Source organism: Macrobrachium nipponense, chromosome 40, assembly GCF_015104395.2.
Source record: "Macrobrachium nipponense isolate FS-2020 chromosome 40, ASM1510439v2, whole genome shotgun sequence".
Lineage (NCBI taxonomy): Eukaryota > Metazoa > Arthropoda > Malacostraca > Decapoda > Palaemonidae > Macrobrachium > Macrobrachium nipponense.
In genome coordinates this window covers 44407720-44426930 of record NC_061101.1, presented here as the reverse complement: position 1 = coordinate 44426930, position 19211 = coordinate 44407720, and the positions used below count along the sequence as shown (strand labels likewise).

Below are 19211 nucleotides of genomic sequence, written 5' to 3'. Positions count from 1 at the left end.
AGGTAGAACCACCACTGGAGCATTCCATACCCACGGTCAAGTTCATGTCACGGGTCGTCATCTGTGCCAAATCATCATCAAAGGGACCAGAGGTACTAGAATCCTTGTGTGGTTACTAGTCATAAAAGCTTTATATTAAAAAAAATTAGAAAAATTAAACATGAAAATATTAAAAAAATATCATCAGCCTTTCATAAAGTTTATTCTTCCACCAATGGCACAAGTGAGAGCCGACTCCCAAATGTCTGCGTCCCTACACTACCCCACTGGGGATGGCACAACATGGTTAGAGTGGCGCAAGTGTAAGCCAAACCCACTTGCTAGGACTGAGAATATCACAAGAATACAATCATCCCCACCCTAACCATGTTATGGGCAAACCGGAAAGAATGGCGAGAGTCCTATCCCCAGGACTAGACCACCTTGACGTGGTCTAGCCCTGAAGAATAGTTCCGCCCTTGAGTTATCAATTTGATATCTCTCAGGTCCGAACATTATTGGGTAGTTGATGATCCTACCACAGCTCCCACTACAGTATTTAGCTTCGGACATGAACCCAATCCCAGCTATGATACCTTTTCCCATTCGTCAGGTCCAATAAATTTTACAGAAGGTGGAAAATTCCACAATATTACTCCAAATGAAAATATACAAAAAAAATATGAGACTCTTGGACTCAAACCCGGAAACTAATTCCTGGGGTTCAAGAGCCCCCTCACCACGTCAAGGTGGTCCCATATCGAGGGGGCGCACTTATTAAAAAGAAAAAATAGTAAGTTAATCAACAGATAAAAATGTATTAAGATGTAAGGAGAATAGCATTATGGTATTAATGCATTGCATTTTCAATTGAACTTTAGAAGCTCCTATAGCACAACATCCTCGGGCGACTGTTCCACAGTCCAGCAGTGTGAGGAATAAAGAAGTCTGGAACTGAGAAGTTCGACAGCGAGGCACATTTACTATAAATTGGTCTGCTGTTCAGCGAAGCTGGTTGTTCTCAGCAGGAAAAGGGGATCAGAGATCAATTGTGAGTGTGGAAGATCTCTATTAAAATACAACTTATGAAAAAGTGACTAAGAGAAGACCACCAGTTGATGGTCTAGGTCATAACTGCTACTATTATGAAACGAAAAACCTACCATCATGAACCATTCTATTTAAACGAGGCAAATAACGGACCAAAGCAGACATCAACACCAGAGAACAGAATTCTGGTAAAGGGAGTTACAATGACCTAAAACAGGTTGCAATGATTTCATCACTGTTATAAATATATGAAGCCTTACCTGATTTTCGTGCAGCATTTGCTACAACTTTCATTAGAAGTTTCTCAAGAGTAAGATGTGAGACAAAAGTTACACCTAGAATAGTTAGAGTTTCAGACTCATTCAGCAAAGTTCCATACACCTAAAGAGGAAGGTGGGGTGGGAAATCTATCTGAGATCTGCTAATCAGCAGTGTTTTCGTTTTACTGGAAGTCAGCCTCATGCTCCAACGACTACACCATTCCCAGATCTGGTCCAAGTTCCGATTGAGGCTGAGGACAGCTTCATATATCAGAAGTGGAGACTTTGCAACATCTACAAGTGTTGTATCATCGACATCCTGAACAATCTTGTTTTCCAGGCCAACAACTATATCGCTTGTATATGCCAAAAATAACAGTATACCAAGAACACTATACCCTGTGGAAATCCGGACACAATGGGTCTTGGTTCACTAAAGATCCCGGCAACAGCAACTCGCTGCAGCCTACTTGTAAGGAAATCTTGAAGTAATCCTAAACATACCCACCTACTCCAAGATTCTGAAGATAAGTTTCTTGAGCTGTGAAGGGCAGGAATCAGTTTACTACTCTGGTCAGACCTCCTTTGAGTCATAGCTTGTTTAAAGTTTGCGTAACCTTATATTAGAAAACTTAGATTGTGACCATCGAACTGATCACATCTATGGAGACCATGTCAAAACACTTGACTTTGAGACCTCTGTTTGTCCCCTTCCTCTTTGCCTGAGGAACTGGGGAAATGATATGTGGGGAGATAAACTCTGTAGATATGGGAGTACCTACCTCTTACTATTGATGGACTTGCTACTGTTGATGGACTTGCTTCTGTTGATGGATCTGCTGCTGTTGATGGACTTTCTGCTGTGGATGGGCCTGCTGCTGTTAATGGAATAGCTGCTTTTTATGGGCCTGGTGATATTGATGGACCCACTGCTGTTGATGGATCTGATGCTGTTGATGGAGCTGCTGCTGTTGATGGGCCCACTGCTGTTGAAGGGCCTGCTGATGTTGATGCACTAGCTTCTGTTACTAGAATCTGTTGAGATCTGTTGTTATGGTCAGTTGCCTGTGATTCCTCGTGTTTAGCCGCAATGAAATCTGCCTCGTCAAAAACCAGCCTTGTCAAGTGGAAAGGTTCCAGTACTTTTGAAACATTTCACTGCTATTGCCCCTGCCTGTACTTTAAGATATACCTTCAAAACTTCTCCTCAATATCATAAGTGTCCATGTGACTAGTTCACAGTGCCTGTCTGACTTCTTCGCTATAGTATGTCTTTAAAGGTCCCATGAATGCACGATCAAGTGGTTGAAGCATGTGGGTAGTGTGAGGTGGCAGACACACAATGGTAACATGGTGATCTTGCTTTCAAAATAACGTCAAAGTCTTTGGTGTGAGAATAGTGGCCATCCAGGATAAATATAACTGGAGATTCAGGTGAAGGCTTAGTATGGTCAATGAAGAGGGAGAACCAATCAGTAAAAAGATGAGACTGAACCCAGCCTGAAGGTTGGAACCTCCTCACAGCTCCAGGTGCTTCATCAGCCTTTCAGTCCAGTTATCCTTGTGTCTGTGCATGAAATGGTCAAACCACGCCCTGCCAGCTATTTTGTAACTGAATGGATTTTTTATCCTATTTTTCTCTACCAGTTGATAAGTCCTCTGCCATATGTTATTATGTGTAAGTTCATGGAATTTCCTCTCCATTAATATACAATATTCTATAAGCTGCTCCTCGATTTTTACAGAAAGTGTAGGCCGTAATTTCAAGAGTTCTTGTCTTAACTCGGAATTTGCGGTCAGTAAAAATGTAACACAGTAACTTAGGAACAAAAGAACAAACACCTCAACAAAAGTTACAATATACATTTACACAAAAGAAAAGGTAATAGTTGGTAAAAATAATAACAAAAAAAAAATGAATATACAAATCAAGGGAAAACCAACCTTAAGATCTTTAAAAGATCACCTACAACTAAATTAAACCCTAAGCCAAGAAATAAGAAATTATAAATATTATGACACTTCAGGCTGGTACCTTCCAAATTACTGGCCAGATAATGTTAACCTAAAAATCTAAGTTAGGCAGAAGGAAGCAAGAGAAAATAAGAGGGGAAACTTAATAATACTCCTACCTAACACATACAAACTAAAATGTACTTAAAATTTAATTTAGTAACCAGAATATATGTTGAGAATAATTATAATAATGTTGAAAATATTCAGTTAATAAACAATAAAATACGAAAATAACCTTACAAATTGAAAATAAGGAATAACCACGAGAGGCTTAGTGGATCATCTCATGAGGCCATACAAGGTCCAGAAGACCGTACTGTAAACAGGAACGTGCAAATCTACTGGTACCCAGCAATCCACGATGGTCTTAAATAGCTAAAAAACATCTCATACCTGTAGAAAGCCACCCTACTTGTCTTCACAAGCTCCAAGAACTCACTGACGCTGATGAAAAGGGTCAATCTGCACAAACTGCAACACCTGTAGGCAACTCAAACCACAGGAACTCCGAGGGTGGTAGCCTCCGAGCATCTGGGACGTCTACGGATCTCGCACGCCACAAACTGCACCGTTCTATGTAAGTATGGGCCAACTCGTTCAGAATCCTTCCGACGAACGAGGGAAGGGGCGTGGCTGACGAATGCCGCCGGTGACAAACACCAGCGACCACACACAGGGCACCGAAGGATAAAAGAAGCCGTGATCCAAATCTCCTTACAAAAACTGCAGAAGTGACCTAAAATTCAGGGGTAAAGCATCAGGCTGTGAGGAGGAACTCGAACTAACTCTCTCACGTATCACCACCCTTACAATCCTAATACCGGGGGAAAAGGTGGTAAACAAAACGCCTAAGGAAAAAACAAAGCAAAACTGCAAAGTCATATGACTCCCTTACAGAGTTCATCAAACTAAGAAAGAGCTTAAATATACGAGAAAAGATGCTAGCTTATTAATAAACTTAAACTAAAACAAGATCAAAAGGTTGGAAACAACTATTAACAAATTATAATTAACAAATTATAATGAATTTACTTTAATCTAATAGTAGGCTTCCTAACTTTTGTTTAGCCATGACATTTGGATCAACACCGTGCATACAATCTGCCACCTTTCTTGATAGGGTAGGTTCAGGGACTTTGAAGCCCCTTGCAGCTTCTGTAAAGATGTTTTCTTTACCAATTAATTAAGGTCATGCACTGCATCTGTCAGCGCAACAAGAATCACATGTACATATTTGTTTGTAGAATTTCCTGGCCTTTTTGCCAATATATATTATCACTGTATGTACTTAATGTCTCTTGTTATTGTTATTTGATTGACTATTAACAAACACAAATTGCTCTCACTCATCATTCTGGTGTTCTCGAACGGTTTGGCCCTGCCATTTACGATTCACGTCGACTGTATTCAGAAGTCATTAATGGAACAACACAGCGTATAGTTTTGACTTCTGACGAGCCCCAACACCATTAATGGACTAAATACAGCGCTCATTTCGCGTTTTGTGCGAGTCAAAATGTTAGACACGGAGGTAGAAAGTTGTTCCGAGGACACACAGATTCTCTGCACCCCTTCGAAGGCAGCAATACCCCAGGTGATGAAACTGCCACCATCCTTGAGGCAAAATACCACATCCTGGGTCCTTTGGGCAGACGTCCATTCCCATGCAGCTAAAATCATGGATGAGGAAACCAAAGCAGACGTCACCATAACAACGCAGCCAGAGGAGGTCTTCAACACAATCACCCCATGGTTGGACTTGCAGCTGGGCAAAGTCATGTACGAAGACCTACTAAAGAAACTCAATGACACGTACTCCATGCCCATCCCAGAGAGAGCCCTTGACCTGATGAACTAGCCCCTGGGGGACGCATCACCTAGGGACGCCTGGGACGAACTATGAGGCCTCCTGATGCTGCTGGGCTTTGATTCAGATGGCCGGAGGGAGATCAGCTTGTCGCACAAACTCCACGAAGCCATCAAGGCCTCCAAGCACGCTGCAACACCTTCAGCCTGCAGCTTGGTTGCAGAAGAAGATGAAAACAAATCCAGCATGGTGTTACTTCAATTGGAGGTTCGGAAAGGACGCCAAAAATTGTAGAGGCCCCTGTTCTTTCACAAAAAATTAGGAAGGTGGCCACTCATAACAGCAGTGGCTGCAAACATTAGAGAATCCTAGCCAATAGGATTCTTCATTCATGACGCTATATTGGGACGACAGATGCTGATAGACAAGGGAATTATGCAGTTGGTATTTTTGCCGTCGGGGAGGACCGCAACAGCACAACCGGCGCCGCAGCCATACTAGTGGCTGCAAATGGAAGCCCCATCCGCTGCTACAAAACTCGGACCTGCAGATTATCCATCCTGGGCCATAAATACAAAAGGCCCTTCGTCATTGCAGATGTCAAGTTTCCCTTACTAGATGCCGATTTCTTCACACAACATGGACTGTTGGTAGATGTCGGTCGAAAACGCCTGCTGGATACTGGAACCTGCCGCTCCCGACCGCTCTCTGCCGTACCGGGAATGCCCGTCATATGCTCCATCTCATTGAGCAAATACAGCACCCTCCTGCACGGATTCTCAGATGTCTTCAAGCCAGAACTGCATCAGGTGCCAGGTACCCAGGCCAAGCACGTCACCCAACACCACTTCTCCACCACAGGCCCGTCAACACATGCCAAGTTCCACCACCTGCCACCCAAGAAACTTCAGGATGGTAAACGAGCATTTGCTGAGATGGAAAGGATGGGTATCTGCAAAAAGGCATTGAGTCCATGGACTTCCCTCTCCACATGGTGAAGAAACCAGGCAGTTCCTGGAGGCCCTGTGGGGACTATTGTCAACTGAACCTAGTGACAACACTGGACCATTATCCCCTGACAAACATGCAGGACCTAACAGGAACCCTGCATGGGTGGGAAAACTGGATATCTATCGACGGTTAAAGCCAGCCTTCCTAATGGACAATAGAACCCGGGAGGAAACTGGCAGATGTTCCAGAATTCCTCCACAAAACAAGACTTCGGATGAAGAGATCGGCAACCCGAAACAATGTCGAGTATGTCCCAAAGGCCGCAGTAATGATGGCATCCACCCAGCAAAACTGCCAGACGACACAGCAGTTGAAACCGCCCCACAACCAAGAACTCGGAGTCGGCTCTTGCTCCCAAAAAGATACCATGATTAACATTCAATAGATCTTCCAATCATTATTTCATAATCATTGTCTTTGTGGGGGGAGTACTTGTAAAGACATCTTCTTTACCCATTAATTATGATCATGCACCACATCCATCAACACAACAAGAATCACATGTATATATTTGTATGTAGAATTTCCTGGCCTTTTCGCCAATATATATTTTATCGCTGCATGTACATTATGTCTCTTGTTATTGTTATTTGATTGGCTGTTAACAAATACAAATTGCTCTCACTCAGCATGCTGGTCACGGGACCTGGGGTCGGGCACCACGTTTCCTTCCTCATGCTGCTATGTATATCTTTTGCCCAGGTAATAAATCAGTCAGTACCCAGTTCTGCTTTCTTTGACTCCACACTTCATTCAATTTTGTGTGTGCCTTGATGGACTGTTCTTATAGCATTTAGCGTATGTTCTGCCTCCCATTTTTGTTGGTCCTAATTTCTTCCTTGGCATAGCAACCTGAAAAGAAAAGAAAGGGTGGTAATATGAAACTAGGTACAATTAGTGGAGTAAATATAGAACAGGTTGTTTTATAATGTTTATAGAAAACTAGCTATGCCATTTTAACAACTGATCTTACACCTAGTAAACATACTATTGCATATCACACATATATTAATTTATAGTGTAAACAAATGCGAATCTTACCCAGAAGAAAGTTTCACAGAGCAAAACGTAAAAAGTGTCCTCTCAAAGCCCCTGATCTTGAACTAGTGCCTTCAGAGTACTCTGGTGGCATCAGGTGGAAGTAATAGATATGGCTGACATAGGTATCAACAGATGGTAGGCAGATCAGGCGAGATATTGCCTGTTTCATGTTGCCACTTTCTCCCCTGCTAACCTATTGAGAGTTTAAATGAAAGTGTCTTCAAGAAAGGCTTCCTGACAGTTTCAGTCATCAAGAAATAGCCGACAGCATTCTTGAATTTCTTAGAGATAAAACTGAAAATATATTTAGAACTTTTGCACTATTTCAGATGAATTTGGAATCTGATGTGGGAACCATTCTTTGGAGATTTAATGGTGCATACAGTGATGTCGCTATTAGCAAAATAAAGAAGACTAAGAGACAAAATTTGCATCTGATCCAATGCCAATGTCTGAAGTTTTAAAAGAAAAATTTCCATGTTTTACTGAAATATCGTTGAGAGTAATAAATAAGAATATTTCTGAGCGTAGGCTTATACATCTGAAAGGCACATTTGATTATCAGAACTTTGGCTCACAGAGAACTACTATCGTTTCCAGAGGCCGTGTAATAGTGTTTTTCCCAAATATCTAACAAACCGGCTTATGAATTTCCATGAAACTACAGCAATGAATGTTTCAAACATTGGCCTAATTTTTGGTGGTACAATGAATTGACAGATGTGCTTAATTAAGCCGTTTACTCTTAGAAAAAAGAGGAACTTCTTCCCCTCCTTCAGAGCGTTTCGAAGAAGTGGTACTTAATCACGTAACTGTGACGCAGAGGTTCCCCCAACCCTCCTTCGGTGTTTACACCTATGGCTATCCTAGTAATCCCCCCCCCCCTCCCCCCCCCCTTCCTTCTTGCCTTCTTTCCTTCATTCCCATTGTTATTAGGCTACCGAGTAAATCCCTGTTAGGAAAGACTGTGTACTGCACATATAAAATGAGCCGGGAGAGCAATAAAATGTTTTATGGTGGTAGATAATGATTAGATGGTTAACACAAATTATCGGCAGCAGTTGTAGTAGTAGCTCTGAACTATTTCATATAGATTCGACTTTAGTCATGGCAAATATGTTGCTTTGTCCTCGCCATTGCAAAACTACAATTACGCTGAAACTCTTCACCATTTACAACAGAGAGAAAGAAAGAAACCGCCTGAAAATTAGTATAAATCGGTAAGAAAAGTATGACTTTAATAAGTACATGATATATTGCAATATACTGCTAGCCATATATAGATATATATATATATATATATATATATATATATATATATATATATAATATATATATATAATATATGATTTCAAAATTTATCAAAAGGCCGATGTCAATGCCCTTATATGAAACATCTTTTAGAAGTCTACCTTCTAAGGAATTCAAGCTACTCTCTCTGGTGAAATTGATATGATAAATTATATAAACAATGGCTCTCTGTCATTTTCTTCCTGGCAATTGATGTATCGAGTAACCTGTGTTGTATGGAAGAATGAGTCCTACGGCTTATCCTAAAGAAAACTATATTTCTATTGCTTTACCAACACTCGCTTGAATCGCGAAGTGTAGGGTTAGCATGGCTTCTTTCGTCTCCTGTCATAAGTCTCATTCTTGATCTTCAATGTAAGTGAGTGGGTAAGATATAAAAGGTTGGTCTTGTGTTTAGGTAAAGTCTAAAGTCACGAATCACATTACCAGGTATGCTGAACTTTTACTGACAAAGAATTTCGTATTGCTTGGGGTAGGTCATATGACAATTATCTATGGAGTTAAACAGGCGTTTAACAATTCGGGGGATGGGAGGTACAGGGGAAGAAACGTTATACCAACGTCACTGAGGGACGTCATCACTTTTGCGAATGTGTGGGTGGCTAAGACTGGCTTTAGCCTCATTTTCTTAAGTAAAAAAGTTAATGAAACGTAATTGGCAATGCACAGTATTTCCCAAAATTAAGCCATTGTATGAAGCGCTCCCTGCTTTGATATCATGGAAATCCATCAGTTATTTTAGGAGTTATTGAAAAAAACACTATTACACGGCCTCTGGAAACGTTAGTAACTGTGTTGAATTTCTTATGCGTGTCAAAATTGCAGGGATTTCTAAGCCTTAAAACACTTGGTTACTTAACTGGATAGATTTTAAGCTTTTCTGGATAGTCAGTCGGTATATAGGCAAAGATAATCCACAAGGACTGTTCTGTGCCCTATTATCAGTGATTCATTGGAAATGATAGATAAAGGGAAATATGGTCTCCTGGTTTTGCTTGATCTTAGTACACTTTTTGATACAACTGTACATTAACTGCTTCTCTATGAAATACGAAGCATTGGAACTGTAGATGAAGCCTCGTAAGTATTTGGGAAACTCCTTGCGTGACAGAAAGCATTATCTACAGACTGAAAGTCTTTGTTCATCTCATGAAAAATTAAAAAGATGGGTTGCCCAAGGAAGAGTACAAGGTCTAATCCTGTTTTCTATTTATACGACTAATTTTTCAAATGTACATACTACTGAGACATGTGGTGAAGTTCAAATTATTGGCGGATGACACCTAACTCAGTATTAGAGAGAGAGAGAGAGAGAGAGAGAGAGAGAGAGAGAGAGAGAGAGAGAGAGAGAGAGAATTTAGCCCAAAAGCCAAGCGCTGGGACCCATAAGGTCATTCAATGCTGAAACGGAAATTGACAGTGAAAAGCTTTTTAAAGTGTAGCAAGAGGAAAACCTTGCAGTTGCACTGTGAATCAACTGTTAGGGGAGGGTGGAAAGTAAGATGGAAGAATGAGATATGAACGGAGGTAGAGTAAAAGGAATGAAATGGATTGTTTCTAAGCAATACATGTTCAGGCTCTCTCGTCGTCTTTGATAACCTATTTGCCTGATGGATGGAATTAACTTTGTGGTTCTTGCTTGTACCCCTTTCAATCTATTTATATCCTTTCTTAGTATTGGTGACCAAAACTGTACTGCATATTCAAGAGGTCTGAATATTGATGTGTATAGCTGTAGCACCGTTTCCTTGTTTCTGTATTTGAACTGCCTATTTATGTATCCCACTAGTTTCTGTGCCTTCTTTTCAGCTTTTATGTGCTGTTTTGTGGATTTTAAGTCCTTGGTAATAATGACTCCAAGGTCCTCATCTTGTTCTACACGATTTATGTCATTCCCAATTAGCATGTAGTTGGCATGAGGGTTGTTTGTTCCTAATTGTAACACGTTACATTTATCCAAGTTAAATGGCATTTACACCAAGTTTGGTGTCGTCTACAAATTTGGCTATCATGCTAGTTAATGACATCAATGTCATTAAAAAAAAGTGAGGGCCAAGGACAGAACCCTGAGGAACTCCGCTTGTCACATCTGCCCATTCTGATTCTTCACCGTTTATTACGACTCTGTATTCTATTAGTTAGGCTGTCTCCGATCCAGTCTGTTGTTCCTCCTACAGTTCCTAAAGTTCTAACTTTTGTCATTAGTTTCTTGTGTAGAACTTTGTCGAAGGCCTTTAGAGATATAAGATTAATGAAGCACTCACCAGAGAGAAAGAGAGAGGTAGGAATACTGAAGCATTACCCACACACACACACACACACACACACACACACACACAACACACACCACACCAGAGAGAGAGAGAGGAGACGAGAGAGAGAGAGAGAGAGAGAGAGAGAGAACCATTAATCAAAGAAGGGCGAGGGTAGTAGAGAAAGGGAAAGAGAATCTAATAAGGCGGACACACTGTCAAGCCTTAATGGCGGACTCCATCCAAACCTGTCTCCCAAAGTCTCCCAAACCTCCTCGTGTATGGGTCGCACTTTCTACTGCAGGAGCGACCCTGCAGAAGGAGTGGTAGGTCCCCTAACATCCTTGGCCTAGCTCATGCCCTCGGGCGCGTGGTCGCGTGCATAAATACAGACTAAAGAGATATAGCCTTGTTTGAGAGAATATTCCTTTTCAGTTTTTATTTTTTTCGTTTTTTAAATGTAAAATTATTAATATTAATATAGGTGTTATACAGCTTATATTATATTATACAAATGCAGTTTTAAGTTGTTGGTACTTAATAATAATAATAATAATAATAATAATAATAATAATAATAATAATAATAATAATAATAATAATAATATTAATATAAGTATTTTTAACATTTTATTTTACTAATGCAGTTTTAATCTGTTAATTGTTTATTGCTTTTAAATGCGAAAATTTTTAATAATTAGAAACATATAATAATAATAATAATAATATAATAATAATAATAATAATAATAATAATAATAATAATAATAATAATAATAATAATAATAATAATTACAGAACCAGTACAAAAAGAGGCATGATTCTGTAGCAAAAGCCCTCCACTGAAGCCTGTGCAAGAAACACCAGCTAGCTTGCTGTAATAAGAGTTACGAACACCAACCTGAGGGAGTAATAGAAAACAATCAGGCAAAGATCCTCTGGGACTATGGTATCAGAACAGATAGGGTGATACGTGCCAATAGACCAGACTTGATGATGAATGACAAAATCAAGAAGAACATATCACTCATTGATGTTGCAATAACATGGGATACCAGAGTAGATGAAAAAGAAAGAGTAAAAATTGGTATCAAGAACTGAAAATAGATATAAGGACATTGGATATGTCGTATCACAGGAACAAATAACTTAGCATATGCAGGAGCAAGATTAGTAGCAGAACTCATGGTGATACAAACACCAACACCACCATCACAACCAACCCAACAGAAACCAAAACAGCAACCTCCTTGGAAAAGACGCCCGGAAAAACAAATCACGGTGATGAGATCTGACTTGAGTAAGCTGAAAATGGCTGAAAAGAGGCTAAGAAGCAAGAAAACAAGGGAGGAACTGAACGAAAAATACAAAGTACAGGAGAAGAGACAAAACCACATAATAGAAGATATAAACCAGAGGCTTTAAGCCAAAGCACACAAGATCCAACGGTACATGAGCAGGAATAAAGGATACCAACAGAACAAACTATTCGAAACCAACCAGAAAAGACTATGCAGCCAACTAGGAGGGGAAAACAGCCATCAGGAAATTCCTGAAGCCAAACCAAGTAAGAGACTGGGAAGACATATGGCGCAATCCGGTATCACACAACAAACATGCAACATGGCTCCAGGAAGTCAAGGCAGAAGAAATGGGGAGAATAAAACATAGATTTACCGAGATCACGACAGACACAATCAGACACCATCTAAAGAAAATGTCCAACTGGAAAGCCCCAGGTCCCGATGAAGTCCATGGATACTGGCTCAAAAACTTCCAAGGCCCTACACCCATGAATAGCAGAACAACTCCAGCATTGTATCACAAACCACCATGCACCCAATGGATGACCACTGGGATAACATCCTTAGTACAGAAAGACAGGAACAAGGGAAATATAGCAAGTAACTACAGGCCTATCACCTGCCTACCAATAATGCTCACAGTTGAAGTAACTAACAGGTATCATCAGTGAAAGGCTATACAACTACCTAGAGGATACAAACACCATGCCCCCACCAACAGAAAGGCAGCAGAAGAAAGTGTAAGGGCACAAAAGACCAGCTCCTGATAGACAAAATGGCAATGAAGAGCAGTAAGAGAAGGAAAACCAACCTAAGCCTTCGACATGATACCACACACGTGGCTAATTAAATGTCTGAAAATATATGAGGCAAAAGAAAATACTATCATCTTCCTCAAAAATACAATTTGCAACTGGAATATAATACTTACAAGCTCTGGAATAAGACTAGCAGAGGTCAACATCAGGAGACGATCTTACAGGGCGATTCACTGTCCCCATTACTCTTCATAGTACTGCAGAAGATGGATGCTGAGTACCAACTCAAGAAAGGAGGACATCAAGCTGTATGGCAAGAGCATCAAGGAAATAGATACCATAATCCAGACTGTAAGGATTGTATATGGGGACATCAAGATGGAGTTTGGAATAGAAAAATGTGCCTTGGTCAACGAACAAAAAGGCAAAGTGACAAGGATTGAAGGGATAAAGCTATCAGATGGGAATATCATCAAACACTTAGATGAAACAGGATACAAATATGTGGGAATTATAGAAGGAGGGGATATAAAACACCAAGTGATGAAGGACACGATCAGGAAAGAATGTATACAGAGACTTAAGGCGATACTTGAGTCAAAACTCAACGCCAGAAATACGATGCAGGAAGTGCAGCATGAAAAACGAGACCATAAACCACATAGCAAGCGAAAGTCTGGCACTTGCACAGAACCAGTACAAAAAGAGGCATGATAAGAAGCGGTACGAGCACCAACCTAAACGATCAAGCAAAGATCCTCTGGGACTGTGGTCTCAGAACAGATAGGGTGCTACATGCCAATAGACCAGATGTGATGTTCAATGACAAAATGAAGAAGAAAGTATCACTCATTAATGTCGCAGTACCATGGGACACCAGAGTAGATAAGAAAGAAAGAGAAAAAATTGATACGTATCAAGACCTGAACATAGAAATAAGAAGTATATGGAATATGCCAGTGGACATTGTATCCATAATCATAGGGGCACTAGGCAGGATCCAAAGATCCGTGAAAAGGAATCTGGATAAACTAGATTCTGGAGTAGTTTCGGGATTCACAAAGAGGAGAGTGGTCCTAGAAGCAGAGCACATAGTAAGAAGAGTGATGGACTCCTATGGAGGCAGGATGCAGCTGGAAACCCACAAAAAAACCCACCCAGTCGAATAGGATGACTGATAGACTAAATAAATAAATAAATAAAAGAATAAAAAGAAAATAACAATAATAATAATAATATCTTATACAAAAAAGAACTGTCTCTATTTTTCTCATACTTCACCTTTCATAATCTGCGAGACTGTTAAGTAATTGGCCTATATTCACGGTGTTATTGTGGTATTTTGGATGTCAAGGTCTGGTATTATCAATACTAAAGTAAATGAATCAATGAAATAAGTATATTTTATTCTGGTTGTATTCTAATATATATCCGGAGACTACAACGGGATTGTAGATGATAATCTCCGCTACAAAATCGTTATTACAGTATATTCTTATTCACTGTATTTTCTCTAATGTCGACAAGTTTCGGCCATCTCCTGGCCATCATCTGGACGTTGCAAGGGACGTTCTGGATGGGCCAGAAGTGAAATAATTTAGTGGGAGATAAAGTGTTATAGAAGCAAGTCCCGTAAGTAGGAGAGCGTGGGAAGGAAAGGATAAAATTTGAGCTAGAGAAAAAGTTTGGGAATCAAAGTTCCCTTGGGATGTGATGAATGATATTAACGCAGTGACTGGATGAATTTTATCCTATACAGTGGATGGCTGTATGTCATTAGATATTGCTCACTTGGGAGTGGCTAAGATGAGGTGTTAATCTTCTCAGAACCGCTCATTAAGATACTGGCGAAGAGGAACAGCAATGGGATGATTAGGTAAGGCAGCTGCTGTTAGGATTGAACAACAGGTGCTTGGGTTTGAAGGTTTAGATGAGTTGGCTTTCACTCATTGCTTTGGGAACTCAGTTGTCACTGTCTAAGCTGTCAGAAAGGGAAGGAGAAGGTTGTGAAAGATAGGTCTGGGAAGGAGGGCTGTCAACCTTAGAGGTGGACAGGGGTTTAGGATTGGAAGGAAGGGAAGAGGAAGGCTCTGTATCACTTGGCGTTGACTTATCGCTGGCTATCTTCTGTAGTGCTGCTTTGACTTCATTCTGCAGTTTCATCCTGGTCATTCCATCTTCTTCCTTGGGTTTTGGAATTGGTCTAGAAGGTTTTATGGTGGTAGAAGTTGAGAAGTTGTTTTGATCTTCTCAATTTTTAAAAGTTGAAACTTGCACTTTTTGTTCCATGCGTGATGTCGAAGAGAACTTTTTCTCTTCTTTTGAAAGCATCTGGGCACTGCTTGGTTGGATGAGGTCGGAGTGGCTCTGGAATGAAGGCTTCAGTGGGGAATGATCCCCATATTTCAAGGGAGACTCTTTTGGGTATTTCTCCTTGGAAGGTGGCAATTACTTTTCTTGTGGAGGTACTGGATTTTCCAGTGCATCTTTTAGCATCTAGAATATTTTGTCCCTCGGGTATAACAGTTGAAAAACTGTATTCTCTCGAAGAGTCTCCTCAGTATTTCTGGTCTTTGAGGTGATGATCATGTCACCCACTAAATTAGGTCTAACAGACATACTCAGATTTGGATTCTACTTTTAAAGTTTTGCTACATCAGCAAAGGAGGCTTTATATTTTGAAATAGGTGAAGGATTAATTGCAGGAGACTTGTTGGGAAAAGGGGCTCTTCCATCTTGGGCTGGTGTTTTCCTGCAGGCTTTCTTCTTCTTTTGAACAGTGGTCTATCCTTCAGAATGGGAATCATCCTCAAGCATAGACTTGGCAGGGCTTGGTATTTCTGTGTTCCCATCACTTGAGAGGGTGTAACTGGAAGTTTGGTCTTTATCCGACATTTCTTGGTCATTTTCTTCATTGGAAAAGGTTCCAGTAGATGTAGTATCTTCTACAAGGATAGTAAACGGTTTGCTGGGTTTATCTTCTTCAGAGATGGTTGCTGGTTGGGTGGGCTTTTGAAGGTGAATTGGGAGCTCCATGTTCTCATCAACAATGGTAATACTCTGTTCATTGATAGCGTTTGCCAACATCTGTTGTTGTGTGAAGTTATTCAGCAACTCGATGGTTTTCGAAATATCAGCTAATACTGCACGACAACTCGGCAAATCCATGATCAGAGTGACGATGGGTTGCACACGGCTGCAGAATTGAAACTGGATGGGCATCGTTGATGGGTCAGCTTTTATAGTGGGGTTAGGCGTGGTCAGATCCGTGGTCGATTTATGATTGGCTGACTGGGGGGATTTCTTCTCTGGCGAGGCCTTCTATTCGTATGAAGAGGTTGCTTGTTGCTGCGAGCCCTCAAGTAGTTCTGGGACTAATCTTGATGATTCTGCTCGTCTGCTGTTATGTTATGATTGGGCTGCACCTCCTGTATGGTGCTCGGTGCTGGTCGCCCAGCGGCCGTTGGAAGGAGGAAGGTTTCCTGCGTAGTATTAAGCAAGGGCTTCTCATTACCAATATAGAATGTCTTGTCGGTATCTCCACTGATCATGGGTAGTCCTGGCATGGTTGAACATTGCTCCCTCCTGAATGTGGCAGGAATTTCTTTTCGAAAGGTGCATTGTGGTTATATTGATGAAGGTGCCAAGGTATCCTTGGATGGAGCATGAGTACAGGTGCACCATGTTGATCTCCTTCCAGGGGTCCTGCTGTGTAGGAGGGGCTGGATTATTCTTCATCATCAGGCTGCTTGATTTTCTACTTTAATAACAAATAATCAGCTGGGTCGTCTTATCAAGATTGGTAGGGCAGAATTTTCTTTGATGATCTTAAGGGTTTCCTCGTTTTCCTTATACTGTTCAGGGGCGTCGAACCGTGGTTCCTGCTGGTATCAGCATTCAACGTTCCTTCACATAGACTTTTCTATTTCTTGATTGGGGTGGCCGTTATCAACGAGGATCTTGGCAGCTCGCTGTAGTTCGTTGTGAGTGTCATTCAAGGAGGAGCAGTGCGAGAGGACTCTTCTAACATAAGCACTGATTGCAGAGAGCTTGTACCTCTTGGGGCACTCACTCTCTCCGTTGAGATACATGCCCAGCTTCGTTGGTTTTGTGAAGACTTTGGTGGTGAACTGGGTATCCCTTCCTTTGACAAGGACATCAAGGAAGGGAAGGTGGTGCTCTTCGCCATGTTCAACGGTGAAATGGAGGCTCCTATGCTGGTGGAAGGCGCGCCTCAGTGCCTCGATTTCTTCATAGGAATTGGCCAGGACGAAAGTGTCGTCGATATACCTTACACAATTTTTGGTTGGTCGTTAGTGTCGAAGACCCTCTGCTCAATGGTCCCCATGTACAAATTGGCGAACATGACTCCGATGGGGGAGTCCATCGCCACACCGTTGATCTGGGTGAACATATGTCCATGGTCGTCGGAGAAAGGAGACTTCTTGGTACAAATTTCAAGCAGGGCACAGAGGGCATATTCAGGGATGTTCAGAACAGGCATGGAAGGGTCCCTATACACTCTATCCAGGATCATTTGGATCGTTTCATCCACTGGGAGGTTTGTGAAGAGGGACTCCAAAGTCCATAAAAGTGATGACACCTTCGGCGGGAGTAGTTCTATGGGCCTCTAAGAATTCAGTTGACGACTTCAGGCTGAATCCTGCCGGGATGTAGGGGGTCAAGACAGCGTTCAGCATCTTGGCTAGATGATATGTTGGAGCAGGAATCTGGCTGATGATAGGGCGCAGAGGGTGGCCTGCTTTGTGGGTCTTAATGTTCCCATAAATGTATCCCAATTATAGTCGCCGGTAATCACCGGAGGTGGCATGTATTAGACGGGGTGCTGACAGTTTCTATGATCTTGTTTGCCTCTTGCTTGATTTCGTTGATAGGGTTCTGCGGGATTCTTCAGAACTTGATAGTGTCAGCCAGGATGTCATTCAGCTTCTGGTGATATTCCTCGGTGCTGATCAATACACAGGCGGCAGTCTTATCTGCTCTCTGTATGGTGATCCCTTCTCTGTCCTTCAGCTGCTTGGCTGCGTACCTAAGGCGCAGATCGACGATACTGCTTCTGTAGTCTCCCCGGTCAGTGAGAACCTTAGCTAGTAGAAGGGGTTGAAGGGCATCAGTCGTGCAGATATCGCCTAAATCTTCTTGTTTATGGATGGCCAGATGATGGCCAGGGAGATGGCCGAAACAGGTCGAATTTAAAGAAAATACAGTAGTAATAAGAAAATACTGTAATAACGATTCTGTAGCGAAGATCACCATCTACAATCCCGTTGTAGTCTCCGGATATATGTTGGAATACAACCTGAATAAAATATACATATTTCATATATTTTAGTATTGATGATGCCAGAACTTGACACTCAAAATAATACGACAATAACACTAAAAATATAGGTCAATTACTTAACAGTCTCGCAGATTATGAAAGACGAATTATGAGAAAAATAAATAAAAATTCTTTATAGAATAAATTCAGTTAATTCTGCAATTCTTTTTAATAAGACATGTTTCCGAGAATGTCTGCTTCCTGCTAATAATAATAATAAAAATATTAGGTTTTCTTTTCCTAATAATAATAATAATAATAATAATAATAATAATAATAATAATAATAACAATAATAAAAACAAAAGTGTTGTTTTCCCCTAAGGATTAGTGACGACCAATGCAGCCGCCTTCGTAGGATGCACAAGGGCCGAAGGACTTTCACTTTAAAGTCGGTAATACCTCCGCAGGAGTGGAAGAGCAGTGAGAGCAGGCAGGGAGAGGAGGGAGCAGGAAGAAGAGGATAGGAGGAGGAGGGCGGGAGAAAATGAGGAGGGATCAGGAAGAAGAGGAAAAGGAGGAGGAGGGAAGAAGAAGAACATAGGAAGAGGAGGAGGAGGAGGAACCGAAAGCAAATTTTATTTGTTTGGACATCTGCTTGTATTTTCGTAAAGAATAAATTCGAAGCAGATTTCTCTTGATGTCTTGATTATTTCGAAGTAGCTTCGCATATCGTGATCAAGTTATTCATATATATTGTATATATATATATATTTATATATATATATATATATATATATATATATATATATGAATAACTTGATCACGAAGTATATAAAACGTGATGCTATGTATAAATAAACGGTTTTGCCACGGAGGAAAATGAAAGGCGAGAGACCCAAGAACTTTTGGTTCTTGGCTCTCTCGCCTTTCATTTTCATCCGTGGCAAAACCTTCATATATATATATATCATATATATATATATATATATATATATATATATATATATATATATATATATATATATATACACACATACATATATACACACACACACACACGGATATATATATATATATATATATATATATATATATATATATATATATATATATATATATATATATATAATTGTGTGTG

General features: G+C 40.7%; 1 protein-coding gene across 1 annotated transcript; it reads left to right on the top strand.

Moving 5' to 3' along the window:
- Positions 1–214: 214 nt before the first annotated feature.
- Positions 215–6110, top strand: LOC135212228 (uncharacterized). The gene is made up of 2 exons (XM_064245669.1): positions 215–302; positions 5527–6110. Exons 1-2 carry the CDS (start codon positions 215–217, stop codon positions 6108–6110), a joined length of 672 nt encoding a protein of 223 aa, XP_064101739.1.
- The last annotated feature ends 13101 nt before the right edge of the window (positions 6111–19211 follow it).

Excerpts from the sequence above, each read along its gene's own strand:
- LOC135212228 (XM_064245669.1), top strand. The coding sequence starts at position 215 with ATGGCACAAGTGAGAGCCGACTCCCAAATGTCTGCGTCCCTACACTAC. Across the intron at positions 303-5,526 it reads ATGGTTAGAGTGGCGCAAGT|ATGCTGATAGACAAGGGAAT; the intron begins GTAAGCCAAACC and ends TTGGGACGACAG.